Genomic DNA, 26,081 nt, shown 5'->3' on the forward strand with positions numbered 1-26,081 from the left:
AAAAAATAGTTTTGCAGCGCCCTGTGTTTGTAACTTGTGGCCTTCACGCTGACTTTTGCTTTTGATTTTATGGAAACCTTAATTAAAAGGAAACTACCCATTCTCATCAAGCCAAACCATGTGCTGCCCTCAGACCAACAGACAGCAATAAGGAAGCTGAAGGTGCCAAAACTGGGGTGGGGCCCAACGACAGATAGTCTTCTGGCTTAAAATCTTCGACACAATTCAGTTTCAGGTTTCATGTCACTTTATTTACAAAATGGTCTAAGACAACCCCCTCCCGCCCTTCCCCATACTTACAGCTCTCTTTCACAACACACACGTCAATTTTTTAAGCAATGTCAATAGCACCATTTGAGTATTATTTTTAAAATCCAGACGGATCTTGCTGCAGTCACTACAACAATTCACAATCTTTTACATCCATGGACGAAATTTCAGAGTGCAGCAGGACTGTACGCAGTTCCATCGATGGAGTGAGGCCTGTGCAAGCCATTGCAGGGTTGGCCCATTGATGCATAGTCCCCCGAGGTGTGAGCAGGCCTCTACAACAGCCTTCGGACCATGTAGTTCAGAATGCCACCATGTTTGTATAACGTTATGTCCATGTCACTGTCAAATGCGGCAACCACGTGAAATACTTTCCCTGTGTTTGTCTTTAAAGAGACAGGAATGAGAGGCAAAAGCAAGAAATATGTTAGGACTGTGTCATTTCCTAACATCTCTATAGTAGGATATTCTGTAATAACGACAGCATATTGCAGAAACAAAAATCCTGAGACCCTCAAGTCTTGCTTTAAACTAAACTAGTTTTATTGCTTGTGGAAGTTAATGACTTAATAAAAATACCAGCAAAGTCTGTAATGTTGGGGATCTGGGACTGAGAATGCAGATCTGCCCCTAAGCAGCAATTTGGGACTCCTATGCTCTTCACAGCTCTGATTCTAAGTGTTTCTCCTTTTCCCATAAGTTATGAAATACAGTGGTGCCCCGCAAGACGAACGCCTTGGAAGACGAAAAACTCGCTAGACGAAGGAGTTTTTCGTTTTCTTAGCTGCTTCGCAAGACGCATCTCCCTATGGGCTTGCTTCGCAAAACGAAGCTTGCCCCGCAAGCTCCGGGGATACGGGGAAGCGCAGCGCGTCTTCCCCGCTGTCCCCGGACCTCTTTTGAAGCAAGGGGCGGCGGGGAGAAGATTGCTTCTCCCCGTTGCCAGCCCCACAATCTCCGGGGACAGAGGGGAAGGCGCGTGCACCTTCCCCTCTCTCCCCGGACCCCTTTTGAACCAAGGGGCGGCAACGGGGAGAAGCGATTCTCCCCGCTGCCCCTTCCCTTGCTTTAAAACAGGTCCGGGGACAGAGGGGAAGGTGCACGCGCCTTCCCCTCTGTCCCCGGAGATTGTGGGGCTGGCAACGGGGAGAAGCAATCTTCTCCCCGCCGCCCCTTGCTTTAAGCAGGTCCTGGGACAGAGGGAAAGGCGCGCGGCGCTTCCCCTCTGTTCCCGGACGGTCTCCATAGGAACGCAGTGATTGATTTTCAATGCATTCCTATGGGAAACCGTGCTTCGCAAGACAAAAAACTCGCAAGAAGAAAAAACTTGCGGAACAAATTAATTTCGTCTTGCGAGGCACCACTGTAAAAACAACCCCTTTGTAAGGAAATAACTGTGGCAGATACGCAAGTCATACTCTGAGCAGACCCACTGAAATCAATGGATGTAAGCTTATCATGACTAACTTAAATTGGATACCACTCCACAATAATTATGTAGGTCAGCTTCACTGGAAGGTAGCTGCACAAGAGCACAGGGCAACTGCACAGCTCCTGCTCAGTCTCTGGGGCACCTGTGCAACCGAGGCGTGTTCAACTAAATCCTACCCATAGCAGACCCACCGGATACCTAGTGAGTCAGATCTCTGCCCCTGCCCCTCACTTTGCTGCACTCAAAAAAATTATTGCCTTAAGATAGTTGCCTTTGCCTTGCGCCTCTGTGTAGCCCTGCATGTGTTTAAAAATATGTCTCTTTATGAATTCAGACAACATTGCTCCCAATAACTGTATTTTTCGCCATATAGGACGCACTTTTTCACCTCCAAAAATGAAGGGGAAATGCATGTGCGTCCTATGGGGTGAATGCAGGCTTCCGCTGAAGCCTGGAGAGCGAGAGGGGTCGGTGCGCACCGACCCCTCTTGCTCTCCAGGCTTCAGGAGAGCTGCAGCGCCAGTCCCACAAGGTCGGGGGACAGCAGGGAGGCGGAACGCCGCCATCCTGCTGTCTCCCGATGTGGTTTGGAGGCTGACGGCGGGGAGACGCGTGCTTCTCCCGGCCGCCAGCCCCGCAAGCTCCGGGGACAGCGGGGAGGCGCAGCGCGTCCTCCCGCTGTCCCCGGACCTGATCTGCAGGCGGGCGGCCGGGAGAAGAGCGCTTCTCCCCGCTGCCGGCCCCACAAGCGCCTGGGGGGGAAATAATATTTTTTTCTTTATTTCCCCCCCAAAAAACTTGGTGCGTCCTATGGGCCGGTGCGTCCTATGGGGCGAAAAATACGGTATGTTTTTGCACCATTCAAATGACCTTGACATAAGTCTTCCCTTTATCTGAGCACCTTTCAGAACACTGAGCCGCTTCGCACAGCTTGCTTTGCATATACAGTGGTACCTCGGGTTAAGAACTTAATTCGTTCTGGAGGTCCGTTCTTAACATGAAACTGTTCTTAACGTGAAGCACCACTTTAGCTAATGGGGCCTCCCACTGCTGCTGCGCCGCCAGAGCACAATTTCTGTTCTCATCCTGAAGCAAAGTTCTTAACCCGAGGTACTATTTCTGGGTTAGCGGAGTCTGTAACCTGAAGCGAATGTAACCCGAGGTACCACTGTATTTGTACCTTAGGAGCAGTTCTTTAAGTCTCTACAGGGGTGGGGAAACTGCGGTCTTCCATGTGTTGCTAGCCCACAACTCCCATCAGGCCTCATCGCTGGCTATGCCAGAGAGGTCTGAGGACCTGTCCAACAACATCTGGAGGGCCACAGGTTCCCCATCCCTGATCTAAAGGCCAACTCTGGTGCTGACTTCTCACTCAAAAGGAGACCCGCCCCCCAAACATAGCTCATATTAACTTACATTGGTACCTCAGGTTAAATACGCTTCAGGTTACATACTCCGCTAACCCAGAAATAATACCTCGGGTTAAGAGCTTTGCTTCAGGATGAGAGCAGAAATCGTGCTCCGGCGGGACAGTGGCAGCAGGAGGCCCAATTAGCTAAAGTGGTGCTTCAGGTTAAGAACAGTTTCAGGTTAAGAACAGACCTCCGGAACGAATTAAGTACCGTATTTTTCGCTCTATAAGACGCACCAGACCATAAGACGCACCTAGTTTTTGGAGGAGGAAAAAAAGAAAAAAATATTTTGAATCCCAGAAGCCAGAACAGCAAGAGGGATCGCTGCGCAGCGAAAGCAGTGATCCCTCTTGCTGTTCTGGCTTCTGGGATAGCTGCGCAGCCTGCATTCGCTCCATAAGACGCACGCACATTTCCCCTTACTTTTTAGGAGGGAAAAAGTGAGTCTTATAGAGCAAAAAATACGGTACTTAACCCGAGGTACCACTGTACTTTACACTTCCACCTTATGTGAAATGGTGTGGATACAATAAAACTGTGTCATTACCATCTTACAACAGAGGACAGACCATCACATTTGTGCTTCAAGGAAAAAGTAAATCTCTTCTATTACTAACACTTGCATTCAGAAGTCAGTCTGAGTTACCTTTACATCTAGGGAGATTCCAGGGGATAACTCATGAGGAAACGAGATTGAAAACTGTTCTTTGCCTGTCAGGCCCCAAAACGTTGCGTTTTCCTCGGGGAGGAACTGGAGCGGAGCAATGCCCATTCCAATCAAATGACTTTTATGGATCTTCTCATAGCTTTCAGCAATAACTGCTTTCACACCCTGCAGAAACAGTTATATCTGGCTTAGATACCATCTGAACAATAATAAAAGTCATCTTTATACAACCGCTCAACCCTTCGGTTAATACAAAACGTGGAGAAAATCTCAAGACAGAGAAATCTAGTTTCTTGGAAGGTGGCCTGGAATGCTAGCCAAGGGTCATGAGGGTAGTCCTAGATCTGTTATTCCCACTGAAATAAAACCTCAAGTTAGGTCTCGTTTACCAGGATTTCTGGTCAAGAAGCAAGAAGCAACTATGTTAAATCATTGATTCAGATGTAAGGTAAAGGTAAAGGTACCCCTGCCCGTACGGGCCAGTCTTGACAGACTCTGGGGTTGTGCACCCATCTCACTCAAGAGGCCAGGGGCCAGCGCTGTCCGGAGACACTTCCGGGTCACGTGGCCAGCGTGACAAAGCTGCTCTGGCCAGAGCCAGAGCCAGAGCCAGAGCCGCACACGGAAACGCCGTTTACCTTCCCGCTGGTAAGCGGTCCCTATTTATCTACTTGCACCCGGAGGTGCTTTCGAACTGCTAGGTTGGCAGGCGCTGGGACCGAGCAGCGGGAGCGCACCCCGCCGCAGGGATTCGAACCGCCGACCTTTCGATCGGCAAGCCCTAGGCGCTGAGGCTTTAACCCACAGCGCCACCTGCGTCCCCTGATTCAGATGTACATTACCTTTAAACTGGTCCCAGTTTGTGAATTTAATGGTAAAAACCACAAACTGGCACTCTTTAAAGCTCAGTGAAAAAACTGGCTCATGCATTTTCAGAAGGCACAAAATGGCATGCTTTAAGTTCTATAAAAAACAAGCAAAATCCTGTCAAGCAGCCTGGAGTAATAAAACACCAAGGCTTCTTGTTACTTCGAAGTTAACACAACGGAAACATACCAGTAAAAAAGGTCCTTTTGCAGCCCAGTCTCTCGAGCTCCCCAGTCCATACTTCTTGCCTGCTAAGATTATCAGAGGGACATTCTCTTTGCGATACAACTCAGCTGCATCAAACACATCTAGCTGCAGGGGAGAGAGCAAGAGAGAGAAATAGATGGGGGGAAAGGACATGGGGACATTTCTAATATGCAGCTCCCCTCCCCCCCCCATAGCTTTGAACAAATATGTCCTCACCGTCTGTCCAGTTGGAAAGTGAATTGTTTTAGGAGCAGGTTTCCCAATGAATTTATTGAAAAGTTTTATGTTTGCAAAGGTGCCTCTTGTCATCACTGCATCGTTTCCCCGCCGAGCACCATAGGAATTGAATTCACGGGGCGTGAGGCTACGAGAGACAACAGAGCACGCTCAATATAAACGTGCAACCTGAAAAGTGGACTTTGCTCACAAACATCCTTTAAGGAAGTTTTCCTGTGCCATAGTCAGGTGTGGAACACTAAGAATACAGGTCAAAGTTTTATATCATGTGTGTCAGTTTTAAATGGATAGCAGGCACTTAAGGCATTCTGACTACCTGTTAACCCTGCAGGGACCTGCAGCCTAATACATGAAGCTTTGCAGATGACACTGAACTAAGCAGAAGGTTCGCTATGAATAAAGGTAAAGGTAAAGGGACCCCTGACAATTAGTTCCAGTTGTGGCTGACTCTGGGGTTGCGGTGCTCATCTCGCTTTATTGGCCGAGGGAGCAGGCGTACAGCTTCTGGGTCATGTGACCAGCATGACTAAGCCGCTTCTGGCAAACCAGAGCAGCGCACAGAAACGCCGTTTACCTTCCTGCCGGAGTGGTACCTATTTATCTACTTGCACTTTGACGTGCTTTCGAACTGCTAGGTTGGCAAGAGCAGGGACCGAGCAACGGGAGCTCACCCCATCACGGGGATTCGAACCGCTGACCTTCTAATCGGCAAGTCCTAGGCTCTGTGGTTTAACCCACAGTGCCACCCGCGTTCCTTTTCGCTATGAATAGGGTCCAGTAAAAACAGGACAGATTATGCAGAAAATTCTGACTATAAGCCTGAAAGAAATTCAGTTAATCCTGCTTAGCAACCTACTTTAGCTATGGCACACACTGTTCATCTGGCCAAGCAGCAACCACCACAGTAAAGCAATTTGTGAGGACCAGCTGAATCCTTCAGTTTCTTTCCCTCACAGCTCCTCTGAAGTTTCTTACCCCTTGTTGGTTAAGTATCTGGCAGCAGCGCTGCCCCTCGCAATGCTTCCTGCAGGTGAGATGTGATCTGTCGTGACCGAATCCCCCAAATACAACAAGACGTGCGCATTTTCAATACACTGGGGTGGAAGAGGGTCTTTGGTCTGCCAGATGAATGGACACAAAAGTAGATGAATACGCCCCCTCTCTAGGTTAGTCGAAAACACACCCAAAATGCACAAAATGGAGCTAATGTCAAAAGGTAAAGGTGTTCCAAGTATGAAAGCAAGAACGTGCGCACAGCCCTGCAAAAGGAGACCATCTAGCAAAGGACCAGTTTCCCACAAATGCAAAACTGATGTTTCTGAGAAATCAACAAGCAAAGCAGATGCCCTCTAGCTTCTCATATTCTAAGACATACTGTTTCCGAACACGGAGGTGCCATTTAGCCATTAAGACTAGTAGCCACCGATAGATCTGCCCTCCAAGAATATGGCCGTTCTTCTTTAATATCTTTCTAAGGAAGTGGCTGTCACATATTGTGGCAGCAAATTCCATAAATTAATGTTGTGGTATTTGAAGAAGTACTTCCATTTGACTGTCCTGAACCTAGTTCTAGTGTTATGAGAGATCCTTTCCATTGAGAAGGACCAGCAGAATGGTGTTGACATCTTAAATTGTGGACAGAAACATTCCCCCCACTTATTAAGTTCCCTTTCCTACAATACCTAGGACAACTCAAACATACAGACTTGGTGTTACCATACTTACAAGCTTATCAAAAAAGGAAGGACATCGGATGTAAGTAGACTTCCAATCCCACGTAAATAAGACTGATTCAGGCGCTTCTAGAGAATTCCACCGCTTATTTCCTTTCTGCAAAGCAGGAGATATAAACTTGTGATCATCTTCTCCTGTCTTGTACCCAAAATGCCAGTTACTGAATATAATACAGTGGAAACGCCACAACAAAATACCACATCAACATTTCTTTTCTTTGTAACTGATAACTCTTGTTAACTCAGCCTTCCATTTTTTTTTTTGCTGTTAATAATAATAATAATAATAATAATAATTTATTTGTACCCTGCCTAATTTATTTGTATCTCAGCCTAACCTACTTCAAAGGGTTGTTGCGAGGATAAAACAGTGAGAATGAAGGAGACTGTCTGAGATCCTCAGAGGCAGGTTATAAACACAGTAAATGAATCGGGACATCTGGCTGTTTATGCTCTTGCTTTTTATATTTGCTATAGATCTGGCATACAGAAGTGCTAAAGGCGTTTGAACCAGTATGCATAATTTCATTTTAAAATTTACATACTACATTCCCCGCTAGGAACATGGCACACTGAGTGATGCACAGGAAAAAGCGTTTCATTTGAGTCTTGCTGAGTCAGAACAGGGGTAGGACACCTTTTTCACCCCAAAGGACACATTCCCTCATGGAAATGCAAGTGACCTGAGGGACCAGAGGCAAAAGTGGGCAGATCCATGTATGTGACTGTTACCCTGTCTACAGGAGGGGACACACCAGCCATGCAAAAAAAAAGGAATAGGTTTCCCATGCACACACCTCTCTCCAGACAGGCAAGCGAGAGGCATTATTACAGTTCCAGGACACCTGCTAGGCAGGCAAAAGCGCCCGAGGGCTTGGAGCGCAGGGGGTGTGGCCAGAGAAGGAGCAAAGCCTCTGGCCGAGACAGTGCTTGGCCCTGAGGATCCCTATCCTTGATTAATAACAATGCCAAACTACCTCCATTTTCCCCTTCAGTTCTTTAAACATGGATGATATTACGAACTCTTCTTCCACTTGCTGAAGTTCTTCTCGAGTGGGCCAAATATCATGCAAGAAGATTCTTTTGCCATCAGGACTGACCCCTACAAAGAAATTTTGACCATGGTGATAATTGCAGAAATTACTCCTCCGCCATTTCTACCCGTCTTAAAAGCATTACGAACACCCAAGAGCTTTCTTAGCTGCACATGATTCGCTCTATGACACACAATATTACCCTTAGCTCACCTGAAAGCAAATCACTTTTGCAGAAGAGAAAATTGCTGAACTGGTTCACAACAATCAACTTGGTTGCTTTGTTAGAAAACATAGGTAGGTTATTTTATGGCATAGCGGAATCTAGGCCATAGTGCGTCATACACTAGGTAGGCTTCAAACAGCGCAAGAAAGGTAAGCATTGCTCTTAGAGCAAGTTAAATGCCCTGAGAGCATTACAGGAACAAGCCAAGTCCTGGATGAAATAGGAGCTGGAAGGAGAGGGATAGTTACCTAATGGCTCTGTCTGGAAATCAATATTCACAGTTCCTGCTATAGCATAAGCCACAACTAGAGGCGGGGAAGCAAGGTAATTGGCACAGATGCAGCTGCAGAGGCGGCCTTCGAAGTTTTTATTTCCAGACAAAACTCCACAAGCAACTAAGTCACCCTGAAAGGCAGAAAATATTAGATTTCTCAACTTCATTGTCATGGTTACTTGAAGTTCTGTGAGAGTTCACAAGTAGCTATAAAGGAAAAGCTGAGGGGTAACCCTTGATGAAGGATACCCTCTTAGTGGCAAGAATGATTATTCGCTTCTCATATTCCTAACCTCATATTGTTCCTCAACACTCAAACTACAGAATTTGCCTTTAAACCAGGGCTAGGGAAATTCCCGCCCTCCAGATGTTGTTGGGACTAGAATGGAACTCCAATACTGGTATTAAATTTCCTAGCGCATAAAGATATATACTCCAAGAGTGTTTTCATAACCGTATGGGACAGACAGACAGACAGACAGAAAATACTTAAGTGCACAGGGGTCATAATAGGAAAAAGGGCCCCTACTTTCCCAGCTCTACACACTGCACAGAAGTTCTCACCTCCAGCCTAAACAGTCAGCAGGGCAAAGTCTGGACCTTTTATTTTCCCCAATTGGTCAACAGGAACAAAGTTCACTATGCTACAGTTGTTAAAACATTACCTGCACAATTGCATTCTGAATGGTTTCTGGCAAAGGAGCGGTATTCCCAACACATGTGGAACATCCATAGCCAACGACCTCAAATCTAGAGCAAAACCAGGATTTTAAGAAAATGTCAGTGTTTCATTAGTGCAACCTACTTTTTCATTCACCTTTGCACTGCAGTGAAATCTCTGAAGTTGCCCTGCACGTTATGGGATCAATTGAAGAGAGCTGCTGCGTGGCCAGGGCCTCAAGACTCTCTACCTAACATACTGAAATCCTTTCTGCCAGTGGGAAAATGGGAGGTCATGAAAAAGGTTGCGGATTCAACCCCTGGCACCTCCAGTTTTAAAAAAGTAAGGGCAGCAGGTGGAAAAAGACCTCTGTATTGTATCCCACTATGTTCTACTTGGAGTAGACTCACATAAGTTAATGAAGCTGTGTTTGTCACATCTATTAATTTCAGCAGGTCTACTCTGACAAGACCTTAGTGGGATCCAGCCCCATGTCTTGAGATCCTTAAGAGCTGCTGGACTAGATGGACTCTCTCTAGACCAGGAATGTTCCTCTGATAAGACAAATAGTTTGACCCCTTATAATGCAGCTTTCCATGTTCCTGTGTGCTTGACCAAATTTTCAATAAATAAGCATGCCCCCCCAGTAAATTATGATTGGGGGGGGGGGGTTGGGGGGAATACTATTGAGTATAAATACAGCAATGCTTAACATATGCCTTACAGCAATTATTTAGCTTCTGAATGCTGAGCTGGTCAGATGTGATGTGGCTAAAAACCATGAGTCGCAGAAACTTTAAAAATGAATCAAATGCCAATGAGTCTGCAAGCAACATACTAATTCAGAAGCTATATGAGGTTTGCATGTGTTACTTCTTTTGGATTTGACCATGTCACTTTAAGCATGCATTTTAAGCCTCTACATATAAGAGTCTTTACAGAGTCTTTAAAACTTCTACATATGAGAGCAAAGAAGTTAGTACCCAAGTTTATTGAGGTATGGCAATACACCACTGGAAGTGAGATAGTGCGTGACCATTCCGCTGCCAGGCGATAAGCTGGTTCTTATGTACGGTTTAACAGTCAGACCAGCTTCAATGGCTTTTTTGGCCAACAGACCTAGGGAAGGATGAAAGCAGCAGTGAAATAACGGTACAAAAATTCTAAGGGGCAAAGTTATGTTGCCTATAGATAAATTACCACAACAGGTAGTACTGTTGGAGGAAAGTTTGCTCTTTAGTTTAGAACAGATTATGTACATGCAGAAGGGTCTCAGGCACAAACCCTGCAATATCCCTTAAAAAAATGCCTCCAGCTACTGTATTTTTCGCTGTGTAAGAAGCACCCAGTTTTTAGAGGAGGAAAACAATAAAAGAAGAAGAAGAAGAAGAAGAAGAAGAAGAAGAAGAAGAAGAAGAAGAAGAAGGAGGAGGAGGAGGAGGAGGAGGAGGAGGAGAGTTTGGATTTGATATCCCGCCTTTCACTCCCCTTCAGGAGTCTCAAAGCGGCTAACATTCTCCTTTCCCTTCCTCCCCCACAACAAACACTCTGTGAGGTGAGTGGGGCTGAGAGACTTCAAGAAGTGTGACTGGCCCAAGGTCACCCAGCAGCTGCATGTGGAGGAGTGGAGACTCGAACCCGGTTCCCCAGATTACAAGACTACTGCTCTTAACCACTACACCACACTACACCACAAATATTCTGAATCAAATGTCATTGAAGAGGCTTTGCACGGCTATCCATGAAGCCAGAACAGCAAGAGGGATTGCTGCGCAGCCTGCATTTGCTCCATAAAACGCGCACACATTCTCCCTTACTTTTTAGGAGGGAAAAGGTGCATCTTATAGAGTGAAAAATACGGTATGTGTTGAAGAATTTTTGGTCCACAACCCAGAAGAAAGCTCTGCCCAAGTCCCTAATGAACAGTTGCCAGTTAGGATTAACAGTTCAGGGTAGATGGACCAATGTATGACTCTCTGTCATTGAAGGTTTTTAAGCAGAGGTTGGATGGCTATCTGTCAGGGATTCTTCAGCTGGGATTCCTGCACTGCAGGGGATTGGACTAGATGACCCATGGGGTCCCTTCCAACTCTACAATTCTATGATTCTATGTACGACAGCTCTAGATACCATATTAACTTCATAAGCGGCAATATCAAGCCCTGGTGCAGCATAGCCTCCATTCATTTTGATGGGGCATAGCGGATTATGACCTTCATCCTCTTTTGATAAGCAATTTCAGAAAGACGAAATTCTAACATTTATGATTTTGCATAAATCCCCAGAAAGTTCAATCCTATGAGCCAGCAGGTTGACCACTTGTTTATATTAAGGCAAGACCAAAATCACAGCTTCACTGGCACAAAGTCACCATTAGCAATGCTGCTCTTGTGCTGGAAGCTAGTCCAGGACACTGCTGTTGTAGTACTGCAGCCATGACTTCAAAAACTACCACCACTTTTTCACAGGTAATGAACAGAACTTGAAACACAATAAATAATACAATACATTTTTTAAAAAAGAACAGCTACTACTGTCAGGTGCAGAACACTGGGAACTGTGAAAAAGCTGCCGTGTTGCACCAGGTACTGCACAATCTGTGAAGCATTTTAAAGACACACTGTTCAACAAAAAACCACAATCCCAGTACAATTTCAGCTATCCAAATTCAATGGTATTATAACTAAAAGGCACCTCCACACTTTTCAAGCTTCTGGTTAAGCTACACTGGCACAAACTCCTCTGTCTGCCTTCTATAGACATTTATAGGATGGCGGTTTGGTTAACTTGGCTCTATAATGCAATAGATAGAGAAGAAAACCGAAACCAGGCAGAGTATACCTGCTCCTAGCATTACAGAGGGGTTGCAGTTGTTTGTACAGCTGATTACTGCAGCAATGACGACTGATCCATGAGCCAGCTTGTACTCATTTCCTTCATACTCCACAGGAACCACATCCCTTTGCCTTTCAGCTGGAATCTGAAAGCCTTTAAAGCCAGCCTAGGGAATCAAAATAGACATTGCAAAATCAATTACACAACAAATTCAAAGCTGCTTTTAAGCAAGAGAGGGGACACTAGAATCCTGTGTTGGTGTATAGCCTTGGCAGCCAGGAAGCCAAAATCCAGTGGCAACATCTCCAATAAATTGGGGAAACTAACACAAACTATTTTATTAATTCTGATTGCAAAATCTGCATGGAATACCAAATCTGTATCCTCGCATTCCTAATGGTTTCGTGCAGACCAAGACAAATGTTTGGTTTTCCGCAAAGTAGCACCGCAACCAGTGAAAGAGACAAGGGTTCTGCACTCATGTTTGCATGTTACAGTGCCCAGCTGGGAGCATGAGAAGACATGCAATCTAGATGTGCCCTTTGATTTTCAAACATCACGACTGACAGGAAAGAGATTAATTTTTGTTTTACAAAATGTTGTGACAGTGAAAGAAGCAGGCCTCTTTCCCACAGAACAGAGACTATATAATTAAAAAACGTAAAAACCCTAACAGTAGTTTTTCATTTCAACTGCACATACCTTTTCATTTAAGCAGGCCTGGAAATCGCTCTTCATATTCGTAACAGCCACTCTGTCCTGTGCCCTTTTGGGACCACTTACATAGGGCATTATAGAACCCAGATTTATGCATATAACCTGATGGAGTAGAACATTTGTTAATAAATTATTGCACAGTATACATCACTGCACTGCTGCATAGGCTTTCAATATAAGCTAGCCAAAATTTGTAGACTACCTGGACAATTTTGCAAGCTTTTTTTCTACAAATCAGGCTTTGGCAATTTATGTAAGGAACATTTTGCAGACAAGCTGAAATTATCAACTTTTCTTTCTAAAACAACTTATTGAAGCAACCTATTATTGTGCGATTTAATTTTTTTGAAAGTCACCCTAAATTAGCAGTTTTACAAAGGCCATTTACTGAACAGCAGTAATCCAAAATGCCAATAAAAAATTACTAAGATTGAAGTACTAAGAACTAGTGATTGAAATCCCAAACCACTTCACAGTCTGCTCCACCCCAGTTCCAACAATAACTCCCTGCGAATATCAGAAACTGCCAAAGAACACTGTAATTTGGGAGTCATTTTGGGAAATCTTCAACCCACCCAGGAGATAAGGTTTGAGGGAAAGAACGAAATTATACAAATATAATTGTGTGCTCTTTTGGCCAAGACGCGATACCAAAGTGGCTTACCATTAAATTGCACACAAATGCTTAACTGTAAAAGAGGCATGCACAGTAGAGTCTTCTGGTTTGTGGCAGTTACAGATGGAAAGAGCAAGAGAGCTGAAGATGCTCAGTAGCTGACTGATGGTAATGACACCTGTCTATAGGAGCTGCCCTCCTTTGATGCTCTGAAAGCTCAGAATGCTGAGCTGCCCCCAGTGGTCTCATCCAGGTACTGATCCAAGCTCTTGCAGCTTCAGCAATGTCACAGCATCAGTTCACTGGATCTTTATTGCCCAAGCTTTATTATATTGTAGATGGGATGGGGTACAGGTGGGACAAAATGGGAAGGAGAAAGTTGGTTGGAATGAGGCAAGTATGGGGACTATATGCCCCTCAAGGTGCTTCAGGATTATAACTCCCATCATCATTGACCATTAGGCCATGGCGGCTGGGGCAGATGAAAGCTTGATTCCAACAACATCTGGAGGGGGACATGCTCCCCATGCTTGGAACAGGGAATTGGGTTCTCTTGAAGGTATAGGAGACCCTATTGGCTGGTGAGGCAAGGTAAAGAGTATAGATCCAAGCAAGACTCAAGCTGCAAATATGAAAGAGGCAAGCCCATTTTGACATTACCTGGGAATATTCAGGTTCTTCTGTGGAAAGTTCATCACTTCGAAGTAGTTTCACAGTTTTAAGATATGTTTCCATCAACTTAAGCCTGGTCTCATCAAAGCCTGTGGGAAACAGTTAAATAATCAGAAAAAAATGTTTAAGTAATGAACCTTCTGCTGATATTCAAATCAGTAAGCTGATGACAGCTTACTGTCATGACAAGTACGTTAAAATGTACCTAAATACAAACACAGTAATCATATAACAAGTACCAGCAATATAAAATAAGAAAAATCAGAACACCATCAAATAACTCAATTTCACATTAAACCCCATAGTCACCAAAACAATTTACAGCAACATTATTTGCTGATATAGCAACATAACAGAGTAGCTCAATAGAACATGTGCAACAAAAGGCTTGAACTTAACTGCCTTTTCCTAACTCGAAATACCACAAGCGTCTGAGGAGTCCCTTCCAGGGAGCACTTAACTCCCAATTTCCTGCATGCATTAGCCAGGAAAAAAGACGGTAACCCAAGTATCTACTGCAGCATCTCACTTAAAGGAAGACAGAAGTGAACCAAATCAAGTCTCTTCCTGCTCACATTGAGCAGGAAGATACATTTTACTTACACACACACACACGCACACACACACACACACACACTCTACATGTGTCCGGGGCTGCATGCAACCTTGCAGACCTCTCCACTGACAGCCTTGGGCATCTCTCTAGGCCTTGCCTCCTCAAAGCCCTTCTGCAGTATTTCTGCCTGACTGCAATGTGTCCCTGAACTGTGAGCCTCGTTTGACTTGATGGAGAGACATGCACATTGGAGAAATCCAAGACTTTCACTGGATGAGAAACTATAACTCAATAGTATGATTTCTACCAAAATCTTTAATGCTCAGATCAGCATGACAGACAGACAAAGCATGGTTTAAAGGCACAGCAGGTGCTATGTATGGCTAAGAGAGCTAACACAGGCAGAGGCAAACTCAGCCCTCCAGATGTTTTGAGACTACAATTCCCATCATCCTTGACCACTGGTCCCGTTAGCTAGGGATGATGGGAGTTGTAGTCCCAAAACATCTGGAGGGCCTATGCCATTGATCCAGCAAGTAGCACAACCCCCTCGGGTCCCATTATATGGGAATGGGGCAGGCATAACTTCAGCACGGCAAAGAGGTAAGCAAACCAAACTTCTTCTGGAGGTCTGGACCTGAACTGTCTGTTCACACCTCGCTAGCTTCTCTGTGGCCTAACTGATGGGGTAAGGCTATGCTACAGGACCCCTCCTTGGGATCTGACTCCTTGTTCATACTTCCCTGCCACTCGAGGTCCTGACGCAGTCTGTCCCAAACTTCTGGGCCCCTTCCCAGTGTCATCAACCAGCAGCTTCCCCAACTTCCCCCACCCCCCACAATGCCTTTTCTTTGGGACTCATGACGTGGATGTTTCCGATTTTCATGTAGCTGGAATGCAGCCCAAAAGTTATGACCCTGCTTGCCACTGGCATGAGTCCCCCAGAAGGCTGCCCACAGCAGAATGCAGCCCCAGGGCTGGGAAAGGTTCCTCGTCCCTTACACATGGGGAAATTCCAATCCCGCAACAACATGTTGTGAAATATTACACCAATTTATTTTGTTTAGAATGCATACAACAGTTACTTAACAGAAAGCCTCTAGGTAATATATTGCTATAGTAAAGCTCTGGAGAACCAGCTGTTTTAATTTCCATCTTACCAGTGTGTTTTAAGTGCTTTAATGTCACATTATCGATAGGGAAAAAGCTCAGGATAGCACCATATTCTGGACACATATTTGCTATTGTGGTCCGGTCACCTATGGAGAGCTGGGAAACTCCAGGCCCAAAGAACTCCACAAATTTTCCAGACACGCCAGCTTGCCTAAGTTGCTAAGGAGAGGAAAAAAGAAAAGAAAAATCAAACGCTGCATGCAGAACAAGGAGGCATCTTATGACATAAAGGTTTCGAATGAATTACTAGCAATTCCACCAAGAGAAATATATAGAATCATGAGGCAGGAGACTACCCTTGGGCCCTCTTAATCAGCAAGGAGCAGAGTATGGAGCATGGGATGCGGAGTGAGTGCACCTCATTGCTCTGCAAGATGTTTTGGGCAAGTGAGTCAAGCTACATGCCAAATTCTTTAAACACACCATCTTCTGGTGTCACCATTCTTCAGTGCTGCCCTTGTGTTGCACAGCAATTAGTAAAGGCTGTGGGGCAATGCTTCTGAAGGTTTCAATTTCACTACCCTCTGGAGTCATGGAAACAGGGGGTGCCTACATCTAATACGACAAACTGGAAAAATAACACTTTTTCATTTGATTCAATGACACAACTAGTAAGTTTAACCCAGGGTGCATTTGATTTAAATCAAATCCATTTAAATCACGATTTAAATCACTAGTCAGTAAGACTTGATTTAAATCATTTTTTTACAGAAAGACTCAGCCTTGCTGGCATCCTCTTAATATTTCCAACCAGATGAAGGTTTCATTTTTGGAATATTAAATTTTCAGAGTAGTTTTTACAGTTATAGCAAAAACTACTGATGTAACAAAATCAGTAATTTTTGCTATAATTGTAAAGAAATATATAACTGTTAGAAATACACAGACAGATAATTATGAAATTATTGTGAGGTTTAATAAGTTAACTGTTTATATTCAGACAACTTTTCTGCTGTACTTTATTGGAAGGAGAAAAATAATTTCCTTAATAACAATTTAAACAATTTATTTAACTAAAACAATAACATTATAGCATATGTATTCATGTTTGTTAACTGATGTAGTTAAACGGTTTTTTAAGAAACAAACTTAGACTGTGTTTAAGCACACATGAAAAACTTAAAACAAATCCTTATTTCTTGATGAACAGCCTTTGGACTATAATGTAACTTAAACAGAAAACTATCTTTAGAAATATTTTTCTTCCAAAAGCATTTTATTTAAAAAATCTGATTTAAATAAAAAATCTGATTTAATTTTTTTTAAAAAAAATCCGATTTTTTTATTTTTTTTTTAAAAATCATTGATCATTGATTTTTTAATCCACCCTGGTTTAACCATTACTGTATCCTTAGTGTGAAATTCTGCAGCAGGTTTGGACAGAAAGCACGGTGCCGAGACACTATCCTGGTCATTGCAAGCTTTGGTCTAGAATGGATGAAGTATTCTCTTCCATATCCGCCTTACAACTAATAGCTGAAGTATGGCTATTCACCCCAGGGTTCTTCGCCCTCAGTATCTAGGAAGGGAGGGAATCAAATCAGTCCCTGAGTTGACTTTCTTTTCTTCATAAACACTCAGCTGGAAGCCAACACAGAGCAGGTTCTTTAGTGTCTACAGGAGAATAGGGATGGTGGAAGATTGGCTTCAGAGAGGAAGGGGGAGGAGGTGATTCCTAGTTCAGCCCCAAGCAAAGCCTTTCTTCAGAGGAATCCAAGCAGATGGGAGCAAGGGCCTCCCATCCAAACTGCAGCAAGATGGGAGAAAGAAGACTGAACCATATGCACACTATGTTGGCCAGGCATGGCTCTTTCTGAAACCAGAAGGTCTTTAAGGCTAGAGAGACCCACATGTGGGGTTACCATGGTGAGCTGCTTAGGAACTTGCCCAGAAACAGCTGCTCCTTGTCCCCAGTAAGGGGTAACCTGCTGAAAGAGCACCAGTTGCTTCACCACAAACTTCATTGGGTACCCATGGAGGTGGTGTTCAATTTCCCTTGTTTACCTGCCACAAAGTTTCTTAAGGCCTTGCCAAACCACTGCTAATGACACTGTAACCTTAGATAAAATCCTAGGCACTTTTATGTCACCTCCAGCAGAACTAGTAATACGTGGCCTGCTTGACTTGGCAACAAAGAGAGCTCTAATTTACCTTTGTAATGCTCAGGACCACATCAATTGATGTGGCTAGCGGGCTGGCGGAGCCTGTCAGTTGACACCCAACCACCTCAGGCAGGGTGAGGGCGACTGGCAAGCCAAGCATGACGGCTTCGGTTTCAATTCCACCCACACCTGGAAGGAGAACGTTACGTCACTTAAAACAGCTTGGTAACTGGCAGATTCTTTAAAACTTCGAAGAGCATGCTATAAGTATCTTCAGAAATCTTCTTTGTCAAAACTCAAAACTGACTACTGTAAAAGATAACCCCGTATCGTCCCCATTTTAACCTGACTGGAACACACACACATGGAGCTGCCTTTTAGGAAAGATGTTGGAAAATCAGATATATAATCTCCAGGCCATACTGCCCCCAAAAGTGCCTCCCCTCCACACCTTCCTAGATTTTAGATAGCACACATAGTTCCAACATTGGGGTTTTCCTTCGTTTCAAAGGAAAAGCCAGCAGTTATTACACTAGGTTGCAACAGAAGCAAGAGAAAGGATGGAGGACCGACCAATGTGTTGGTACAGCCAAAAGACCAGCAAGTTTGGACTTATCCTTGTCTTGAACATTTTCACACCAGCTGGTGATTAGAAGAACTAAGAACTTATATCCGAGTCTGCCTATTTCCTCTCCCCACCCCAATCCATTTTCTTTTTGTGTTGTGCCTTTTTAGATTGTAAACCAAGGGCAATGATGAGAAATTTTATTTATTCTTATTGTTAGTGAACTGTAAGCCACTATGGGAATCTTTTTTGGTTGAAAAGCAGGGTAAACATTTAAACTAATGTTGCATTGATCATAAATAAAAATTGAAATGGAAGATGGGGTCACCTTCTGATGGGTTAATGAAGAGTTTCCTATCTTTGTCTTAGTGAAAGAAAGGAAGCTTTCTCTCCTCTCAAACTGTTGAGGCATAGGTTTTCTTCATGAAAGTAACTTTAGATTACAAAAACTATACGGATTAAGACTGCCTGCACGCAGCATGATGTGCTATGTATTATGCATAGCATTAGTCTCCATTATGTCATGTAGTATTTTATACTTCTCATACTTTCAAAAACCTAACAGATTACTCTCTCCTAGACCCCAGGTAGCAGTGTCTATTTAGATTTATTACCCATTGTACCCCCACAGAAAATGGAACTAAGAGAGGGATCAGGAGTAAAACACAGAATTTCAAAATACTGAACAAATAAGCCTCGCCTACAGAGTGTGGAGGGGACGCGGGTGGCGCTGTGGGTTAAACCACAGAGCCTAGGACTTGTCGATCAGAAGGTCGGCTGTTCGAATCCCCGCGACGGGGTGAGCTCCTGTTGCTCAGTCCCAGCTCCTGCCAACCTAGCAGTTCAAAAGCATGTCAAAGTACCGCTCCGGCGGGAAGGTAAGCGGCCTTTCCGTGCGCTGCTCTGGTTTGCCAGAAGCGGCTTAGTATGTTGGCCACATGACCCGGAAGCTGTACGCCGGCTCCCTCGGCCAGTAAAGCAAGATGAGTGCAGCAACCCCAGAGTCGGCCATGACTGGACCTAATGGTCAGGGGTCCCTTTACCTTTACCTTGCAGAGAGTGGATTAGTTGCTCTGAATACAAAAGCAGGGAAGCTCTCCACTGAGCCACAAACAGGTATGTACAGTGTCTTTGCCTGCCCTCCCCTGCCCCCTCCTCACTCTTACAGGAACACGGATGTTACGGTGGGTAAGGAGTCAGGTACAGCCAAAGCCTAATATTTTAAACAGTGAGTCTTATTTTTTAATTATTAAAGTAGTCTTTTTAAAAATTCATTGGGGGTCTGTTTAATCTCAAGACTGAATTAGTGAAGTGTGTTTTTAAGCACACTAATAATAATAATAATAATAATAATAATAATAATAATAATAATGGAGCATCTTTATATTTTCTCACACTTGCAACTTCCCCCTCTCCACCCAACTATCACAATAGAAACTGTTAAGGAGGAAATTTAAATAAAGAGAAAGAAATTGAAAACTAGATATGTAACAAGGAAGAACATTGTGAACTGCCAACTCATCTTACCCCATCCCAAGATTCCCAAGCCGTTCACCATTGTTGTATGGGAATCGGTGCCAACAACGCTGTCTGGATAGAGGAAGTCTTTAACATCAAATACTACTCTTGACAAGTACTCCAGGTTCACTTGGTGGGCCATTCCTGTTCCAGGAGGAATTACTGAGACATTCCTGAAAACTTTGGAACCCCACTAGAGAGAGAGAGAAAGAGATAAAAGGGGTGGGGAATTAAGATAAGTGATCTTCGCACTCTCTGAACCAACCAAGCTTTAGCAATGGTAACTGTAAATGAGAAAAGGTACATCAGGATTTATTATTTTTTAACCAATGCATCCCATATCTACTGGGTAAAGAAAGGCAAACTGCTGAAAATATGAGTGTCTCAGCAAGTATTAGCATAGGAGAGAACATACATAGCTATCACAGTTCATAAGATAGTGTGCCCCTTCACACAGAAAAATTAGAGCTTCCTGCACAGGTTAAAAACTCTGCCGTTCTAGCCATGATCTGTCTCTCCATTATACCTTTCCTGAAGTATGTCAATCATAAACAGGAGTTAATTCGAGAATGAGTATGCCATTTCATGTTCAATACCAGAAGCCTCCTTTTGTTCTCTTAGTTAAATATTCTGAAAGAAAGGGGGAAGGTTCAAAACTGATTGCAGAACAGACCCAAGCAGATCTCCATCAGACCACTTTGTGCGGTTCTGCCATAAGGTTCTTCAAACCAACGTACCTTGAAAAACTGAAGTCTCTCTCTATTTCTACCAAATTCCATCTCCTGGTTTTTTAACACTGTTTCCGGCCTACAGGGGGAAAAAATCAAACCCATATAAACATTACTGTTTTCTCTCCTAATATTTCACTTACAGTTGAAAACTGAGAAGTCTGGAACTGGTTAGGAGAGGCATTTTAACTCCACATGAAATGGCACATGCCTCCTCCACATTCCCTCTTTTTAAAACAAGCCAAGGTCTCTTGTAAAGCATGCAGTGAGTGTCTATTATGTGGCAATAAGCACTGCTTCAGATCGCATGGGGCAAGCTGGCTTTAAAAAGGTGTCTTTAAAAAATAACCTTCCTTAAGATGTGCTTTTCAGCTACTGTTCTTAGAGGTAAGTAACCTCAAGCAAGAAGCAATTTAGAGTCATGTTATGCATGATAAGAAAACCGCTTATCTTCATATCTTGTTACTGCAAATTAGAAAACCAGTAAGGTGACAAGTCAGGCATATACGGCTTCAGGAATCTCATTCATTTATGAGAAATTAAGAAATATATCTGGAGGTATTTCTACTATGCCTGTCCAACAATTGTCCTCCTATATTATGCTTTTGCTTAATCCCTAGCAGAGACTGAATTTTACTGCATGTGGCCAATCATCACCTCTTTCAGAAGAATGTTAAATGGATAAGACCAAATTTGGCTTCCTCTCGTGGTTTGAAAAATAAAAATAAACAATGATTGCTGGATCACATGTGAATGCTAAGTCAGTTCTCTGGTTCATTTCCTCCCAGCCGGGGAATGGAAGAACAGCAGGATTTGAGAAGCATGTACAGTGGTGCCTCGCAAGACGAAAAGAATCCGTTCCGCGAGTCTCTTCGTCTAGCGGTTTTTTCGTCTTGCAAAGCAAGCCCATTGACGGATTAGCGGATTAGCGCTATTAGCGGTTTAGCGGCTTTTAGCGGCTTATCGGATAAGCAGATAAGCGGCTTAGCGGCTTAGAAAAGGGGGGGGGGGAGGGAAAAAACCCCGCAGGAACTCGCAAGACATTTTCGTCCATAGGAAATTCGTTTTGCGAAGCACCTCCAAAACGGAAAACTCTTTCGTCTAGCGAGTTTTCCGTCTTGCGAGGCATTCGTCTTGCGGGGCACCACTGTACCAGCACACTTTCTTGTTCATAGGAAACAATAGTCTGTCTTACCATTCTGTGTGAACCAGGCCTTCATGAAAGTTTGCCACTGAGAAAATACACATATAGAAACTCAGCTACAGAGCCAGTGTGGTGCAGTGGTTAAGAGTGTTGGCCTAGGACCTGGGAGACCAGGGTTCAAATTCTCACTCATCAGCGAAAGTCACAGGATGACCTTAGGCCAGTTACAGTCTCTCAGCCTAACCTACCTCACAGGGTTATTGTGAGGGTAAAATGGCAGGGAAGAGAACCACATACATCATCCTAAGCTCCTTGGAGAGAAAGGTGGGCTAAAATGTAATTCATCAACATTAAAAATAAAATTAGTACCTGCACTTTGGAGCATGTCCAAAGTCTGTTTTGGGGGGTTAATCCGGCTGACCCGCTGGTCAATTTAATCTGCCCCCCGCCCAAAAAAAAGCTCAACAACTTCAATCCTAAAAGCTCAACAACTTTGGTCAGCCCTCACACATGTTCACTTCATCAAATCTGGCCCTCTTTGAAAAAAGTTTGGGCACCCCTGGAATAAACCCAAGAATGTCTGAATATGAGGATGACATTGTAGCTTGATGGTACACTGTTATGCTGCTGTGAACCACCCTGGGGTCGTTGGATGAAGGGCAGCATGAAAGTGTAATAATTATAAATATAAATAAATAACATTCAGTAGGCTAGTAGACAATGTGGTTGTAGGATTCCACCATCCATGGCACCGTATGAACTGATCTGAGATAAATAAAAAAACCGATACTTTCCAGCTTACAAAGTGAACTAAGAATTTTCTCCACGTAGATGTGTATTGTTTAAAAAAGGAGAAAGATGTATCATGTTTTGTTTTTAAAAAGAAATAAAAAAAGGAAGTGGCCTTTAGAATAAAAACATTTTTGCCTTGTCAAGCATTCACTGTGCCAAAAGAAGCAAGACCTGAACTGTTATAGGCAGCCAACCTGCCAGTTTTTGATTGCCAGTAAGTTACAACTTAAAGTATGGCAGTGTTTAGTGTTAGATAAATCAGTGCCTGATAGTTAACATGCTCCATGTTAAACTTGAGGGATGTACTGTTATAGAGGAATTGGAAGCAAGCCCTAGCAATGGCATAGATGCTTATCTGCAGGAAGAAAGCAAACTGAAAAAAGGAGAATTGGAGAAAAACAAATTACTCAGGCACTGGTTGAAGATGAAAAGGACACAGCGGAGGCGTGTTCTCAATCTGCACAGAAAGTGGCCCCGAGTTACGACCAGACTCTCCATCACATGGCCCTCTGCAGCTGGACTGGCCCCTGCACGGTAGCTTCCGAGGAGCTTTAAGTGGAGAAAGTTTTGGTGGTGGCCTCTGTGGATCACCACCTCCAGGATTGGGAGTGTTCTGTATTGCACTTTAAAAAGAAACAGAGAAAATAAACTGGCTTTAGTTTATCAAAATCTTTTGAATTACTAAATATAAACTAAATGTAAAATATATACCATATTTTTCCCTCTATAACACGCAGATTTTTTCTTCTAAAAAGTAAGGGGAAATGTCTGTGCGTGTTATAGAGCGAATGTGTGGTCCCTGGAGCCGTTTGTCCCAAGTGCATGGCAAAAATCATATTGCGCCGTCACGGAGGAGAGGAGGCTGCTGCTTTCCTGCATTTTTGCCTCAGGGTCTTACTGCCCACCCTGTTCTGTTTCAGTTGCTGTTTGCTCAGACGGAACAAAGAGCAGTGAAATCCCCTCCCCTCCAGGCAACCCCTCCCCTCCAGGCAAGTAGAGAGGAAAGCAGAGCGTCCGGTGGTGCTGCTGCTGCTGCTGCTGTGTCTGGGGACTCGGCAGGCAGCGGAAAACATGCAGATGAGAGAGAGAGAGAGAGAGAGAGGGCTGGCTTGAGTGGGTGGGTGGACTTTTGCCTTCCTCCCTCCCCCCTTTAAACCCCTCTCCTGCATTCTTAGCCAGCTGCTTCTCCGCACACCCCTCTCGTGCTCCTTGTCCCTTCTATATTTTTCCTTCCCTCCCCACTTAAAACGTGGTTACAAAGCACGGATCCACATGGATCCTCAGGATCTTTGCATTGGGTCAGCCCAAATTCACCATCAGATCACATAGCAATGATCTGATACAAAAACAGGGCTGCAATGGTGCAAAAACGTGGTTACAAAGCATGGATCCACATGGATCCTCAGGATCTTTGCATTGGGTCAGCCCAAATTCACCATCAGAGCACATAGCATGTACATGGCTACAGCCTGCCCCCCAAAAATCACGCACCCACTGTTGCCTGGGGCTGCAATGGTGCAAAAACGTGGTTACAAAGCATGGATCCACATGGATCCTCAGGATCTTTGCATTGGGTCAGCCCAAATTCACCATCAGAGCACGTAGCATGTCCATGGCTACAGCCTGCCCCCCCCCAAATCACGCACCCACTGTTGCCTGGGGCTGCAATGGTGCAAAAACGTGGTTACAAAGCATGGATCCACATGGATCCTCAGGATCTTTGCATTGGGTCAGCCCAAGTTCACCATTAGAGCACGTAGCATGTCCATGGCTACAGCCTGCCTCCCCCCAAATCACGCACCCACTGTTGCCTGGGGCTGCAATGGTGCAAAAACGTGGTTACAAAGCATGGATCTACATGGATCCTCAGGATTTTTGCATTGGGTCACCCCAAATTCACCATCAGATCACATGTCTGTGGCCACAGCATGAAGCACAAAAATGATACATCCACTGTTTCATTCAGAATGTTTTTTCCCTTGTTTTCCTCCTCTAAAAACGATGTGCCTGTTATGGTCAGGTGCGTGTTATAGAGCGAAAAATACGGTACATTAAAAACCCCAAACAAAGCAACACTAGAATAGTGATACCATGTTTTATCTCTCAAGAGATGAGAGATGCTAATGGTTTGGTAAACTTCAGCAGGCAGGCAATTTCAGCTAGGAGACATCCACCATGCCTCTGTGTCTCGCAGAACTGGCACCTGGGTGGTGCGCTTTAGAGCAGGGGTGGGCAACTATAGCCCTTCATCTAATTTCACGAGGATGAGAAGGAGGGGGGAGTGGAGGGTGGGGAAGGGTGGCAGAAAAGAAAGGAAGTGGAAAAGGGGTTGCCCATTCACTTTTGGCTCTGGCTCTGCTTACCTCCAGTATGCAGCCCTCAATACAAGAGAGTCAGTGTGGTGTAGTGGTTAAAGGGGCTTGACTGGGAGCAGAGAGTAGGAATTTCACAAACATGAAGCGACCCACATTACACTATAACTGCTACTCAAAAAGTAGAATAAAAACAAAACAGTTGTACAATAAATACCATTTACTGAAGTCAATCTGCAAAGAATGGTCCACAGTGAGATCTGTTGGGCAGGCAGGATGAACTTTTGTAGGATCCCCTCCAAGATTTTTCACAGCTTCCCTCATAGCAGCAAAATCCACTATTGCAGGAATTCCACTAATGAAAATGACCAATGAAAAAAATATTTAGCTGCCATACAGAATAAAGACCCTTTAAAGCCAATGAGACGGGCCCCATACTGGTTAACACAGCCTTAGAAGGTCCCACATGATAGCTCAGAAACACTCAGGAAAACTTTTATTTTATGCTACAGAATATCCTTGCACTGAATGGACCAGGTGAGACAATCCTCAAAATACATAGTTTGGAGAAATAGAAACAAACCACAGACTTGCACACTGCATCTTACCCTCTTCACATGCTATTTCAACTCTCAGTTTCCTGTTAGTCATAACATCTGAATCAGCAATCATTGCTTGTGTCTGCTTCAAATCAAAACTGGAAACCCAATCAAACCTCCAGTTCTGGAGCGCATACACAAACAGATGTCATAACTCTGCTTTGCACTAAGCAGAAAGTGGAAAGTGATGCTGTGCACAAGAAGGAAAATAGAAGTATGTGAGTCCGGTTTGTTTCTACTCCTCTAAATCACTTTGGATGGTTATTTGGTTGTATGTTAAGGTGCACATCAGAGTCTAATGAGACCTCTGTATCACCTTAATTCTCAGCACTGGCCAGCCAGACGACAATGTTGCCAGCAATTTCAAGACAAAACTGTCAACAAGAGGCAAATCGCCGGCAAATTGCTTGCATCAAACACCATCCTTAATACTGAGTCACTTGCTACATGAACCTAAGTTATCTAAACCTCCTCCTCAAGTCCAGTCTGATTAGGTCTGGGTACACTAGAAGGCAATGGGCACACCTACTCCCTGCATTTAGTACAGTATAAACAGATCGAGTGCATACCATCTTGTTGCTCTGACAGAGCTGAGAACATTGGGTCTACCTCTTGATGGAGTTTATTTTTTTACATGGGATTCTGAACCACACCGTAATCCCTGCTAGTATTGATCCAGCCTTTACCATTAACATGCTCATGCTTGACACAGGCCCACCTATGGACATGTTT

At 44.1% G+C, this 26,081-nt stretch overlaps 1 protein-coding gene across 2 annotated transcripts in view; it reads right to left on the reverse strand.

The window, feature by feature from the left end:
- Positions 1-264: 264 nt before the first annotated feature.
- The window catches only part of IREB2 (iron responsive element binding protein 2), a 37,345-nt gene continuing 11,528 nt past the window's right edge, over positions 265-26,081 (reverse strand). Inside the window, exons 4-22 of one of the 2 annotated variants that reach the window (XM_079991523.1) lie at positions 24,968-25,105; positions 22,846-23,061; positions 20,512-20,581; positions 19,784-19,967; positions 17,741-17,880; positions 15,577-15,748; positions 13,849-13,949; positions 12,558-12,674; positions 11,862-12,021; positions 10,004-10,139; positions 9,025-9,109; positions 8,334-8,490; positions 7,803-7,927; positions 6,818-6,922; positions 6,068-6,210; positions 5,072-5,219; positions 4,838-4,960; positions 3,761-3,946; positions 265-656 (exon numbers count right to left, since the gene is read on the reverse strand). In XM_079991523.1, the coding sequence (XP_079847649.1) occupies positions 546-656; positions 3,761-3,946; positions 4,838-4,960; positions 5,072-5,219; positions 6,068-6,210; positions 6,818-6,922; positions 7,803-7,927; positions 8,334-8,490; positions 9,025-9,109; positions 10,004-10,139; positions 11,862-12,021; positions 12,558-12,674; positions 13,849-13,949; positions 15,577-15,748; positions 17,741-17,880; positions 19,784-19,967; positions 20,512-20,581; positions 22,846-23,061; positions 24,968-25,105 (2,617 nt within the window). In that variant the 3' untranslated portion in view covers positions 265-545. Of the gene's footprint in view, positions 657-3,760; positions 3,947-4,837; positions 4,961-5,071; positions 5,220-6,067; positions 6,211-6,817; positions 6,923-7,802; positions 7,928-8,333; positions 8,491-9,024; positions 9,110-10,003; positions 10,140-11,861; positions 12,022-12,557; positions 12,675-13,848; positions 13,950-15,576; positions 15,749-17,740; positions 17,881-19,783; positions 19,968-20,300; positions 20,405-20,511; positions 20,582-22,845; positions 23,062-24,967; positions 25,106-26,081 lie in introns of those variants that run through there. The other variant, XM_079991524.1, reaches the window with a different exon arrangement.

Source organism: Podarcis cretensis, assembly GCF_951804945.1.
Source record: "Podarcis cretensis genome assembly, chromosome: 9".
NCBI classification, from domain to species: domain Eukaryota; kingdom Metazoa; phylum Chordata; class Lepidosauria; order Squamata; family Lacertidae; genus Podarcis; species Podarcis cretensis.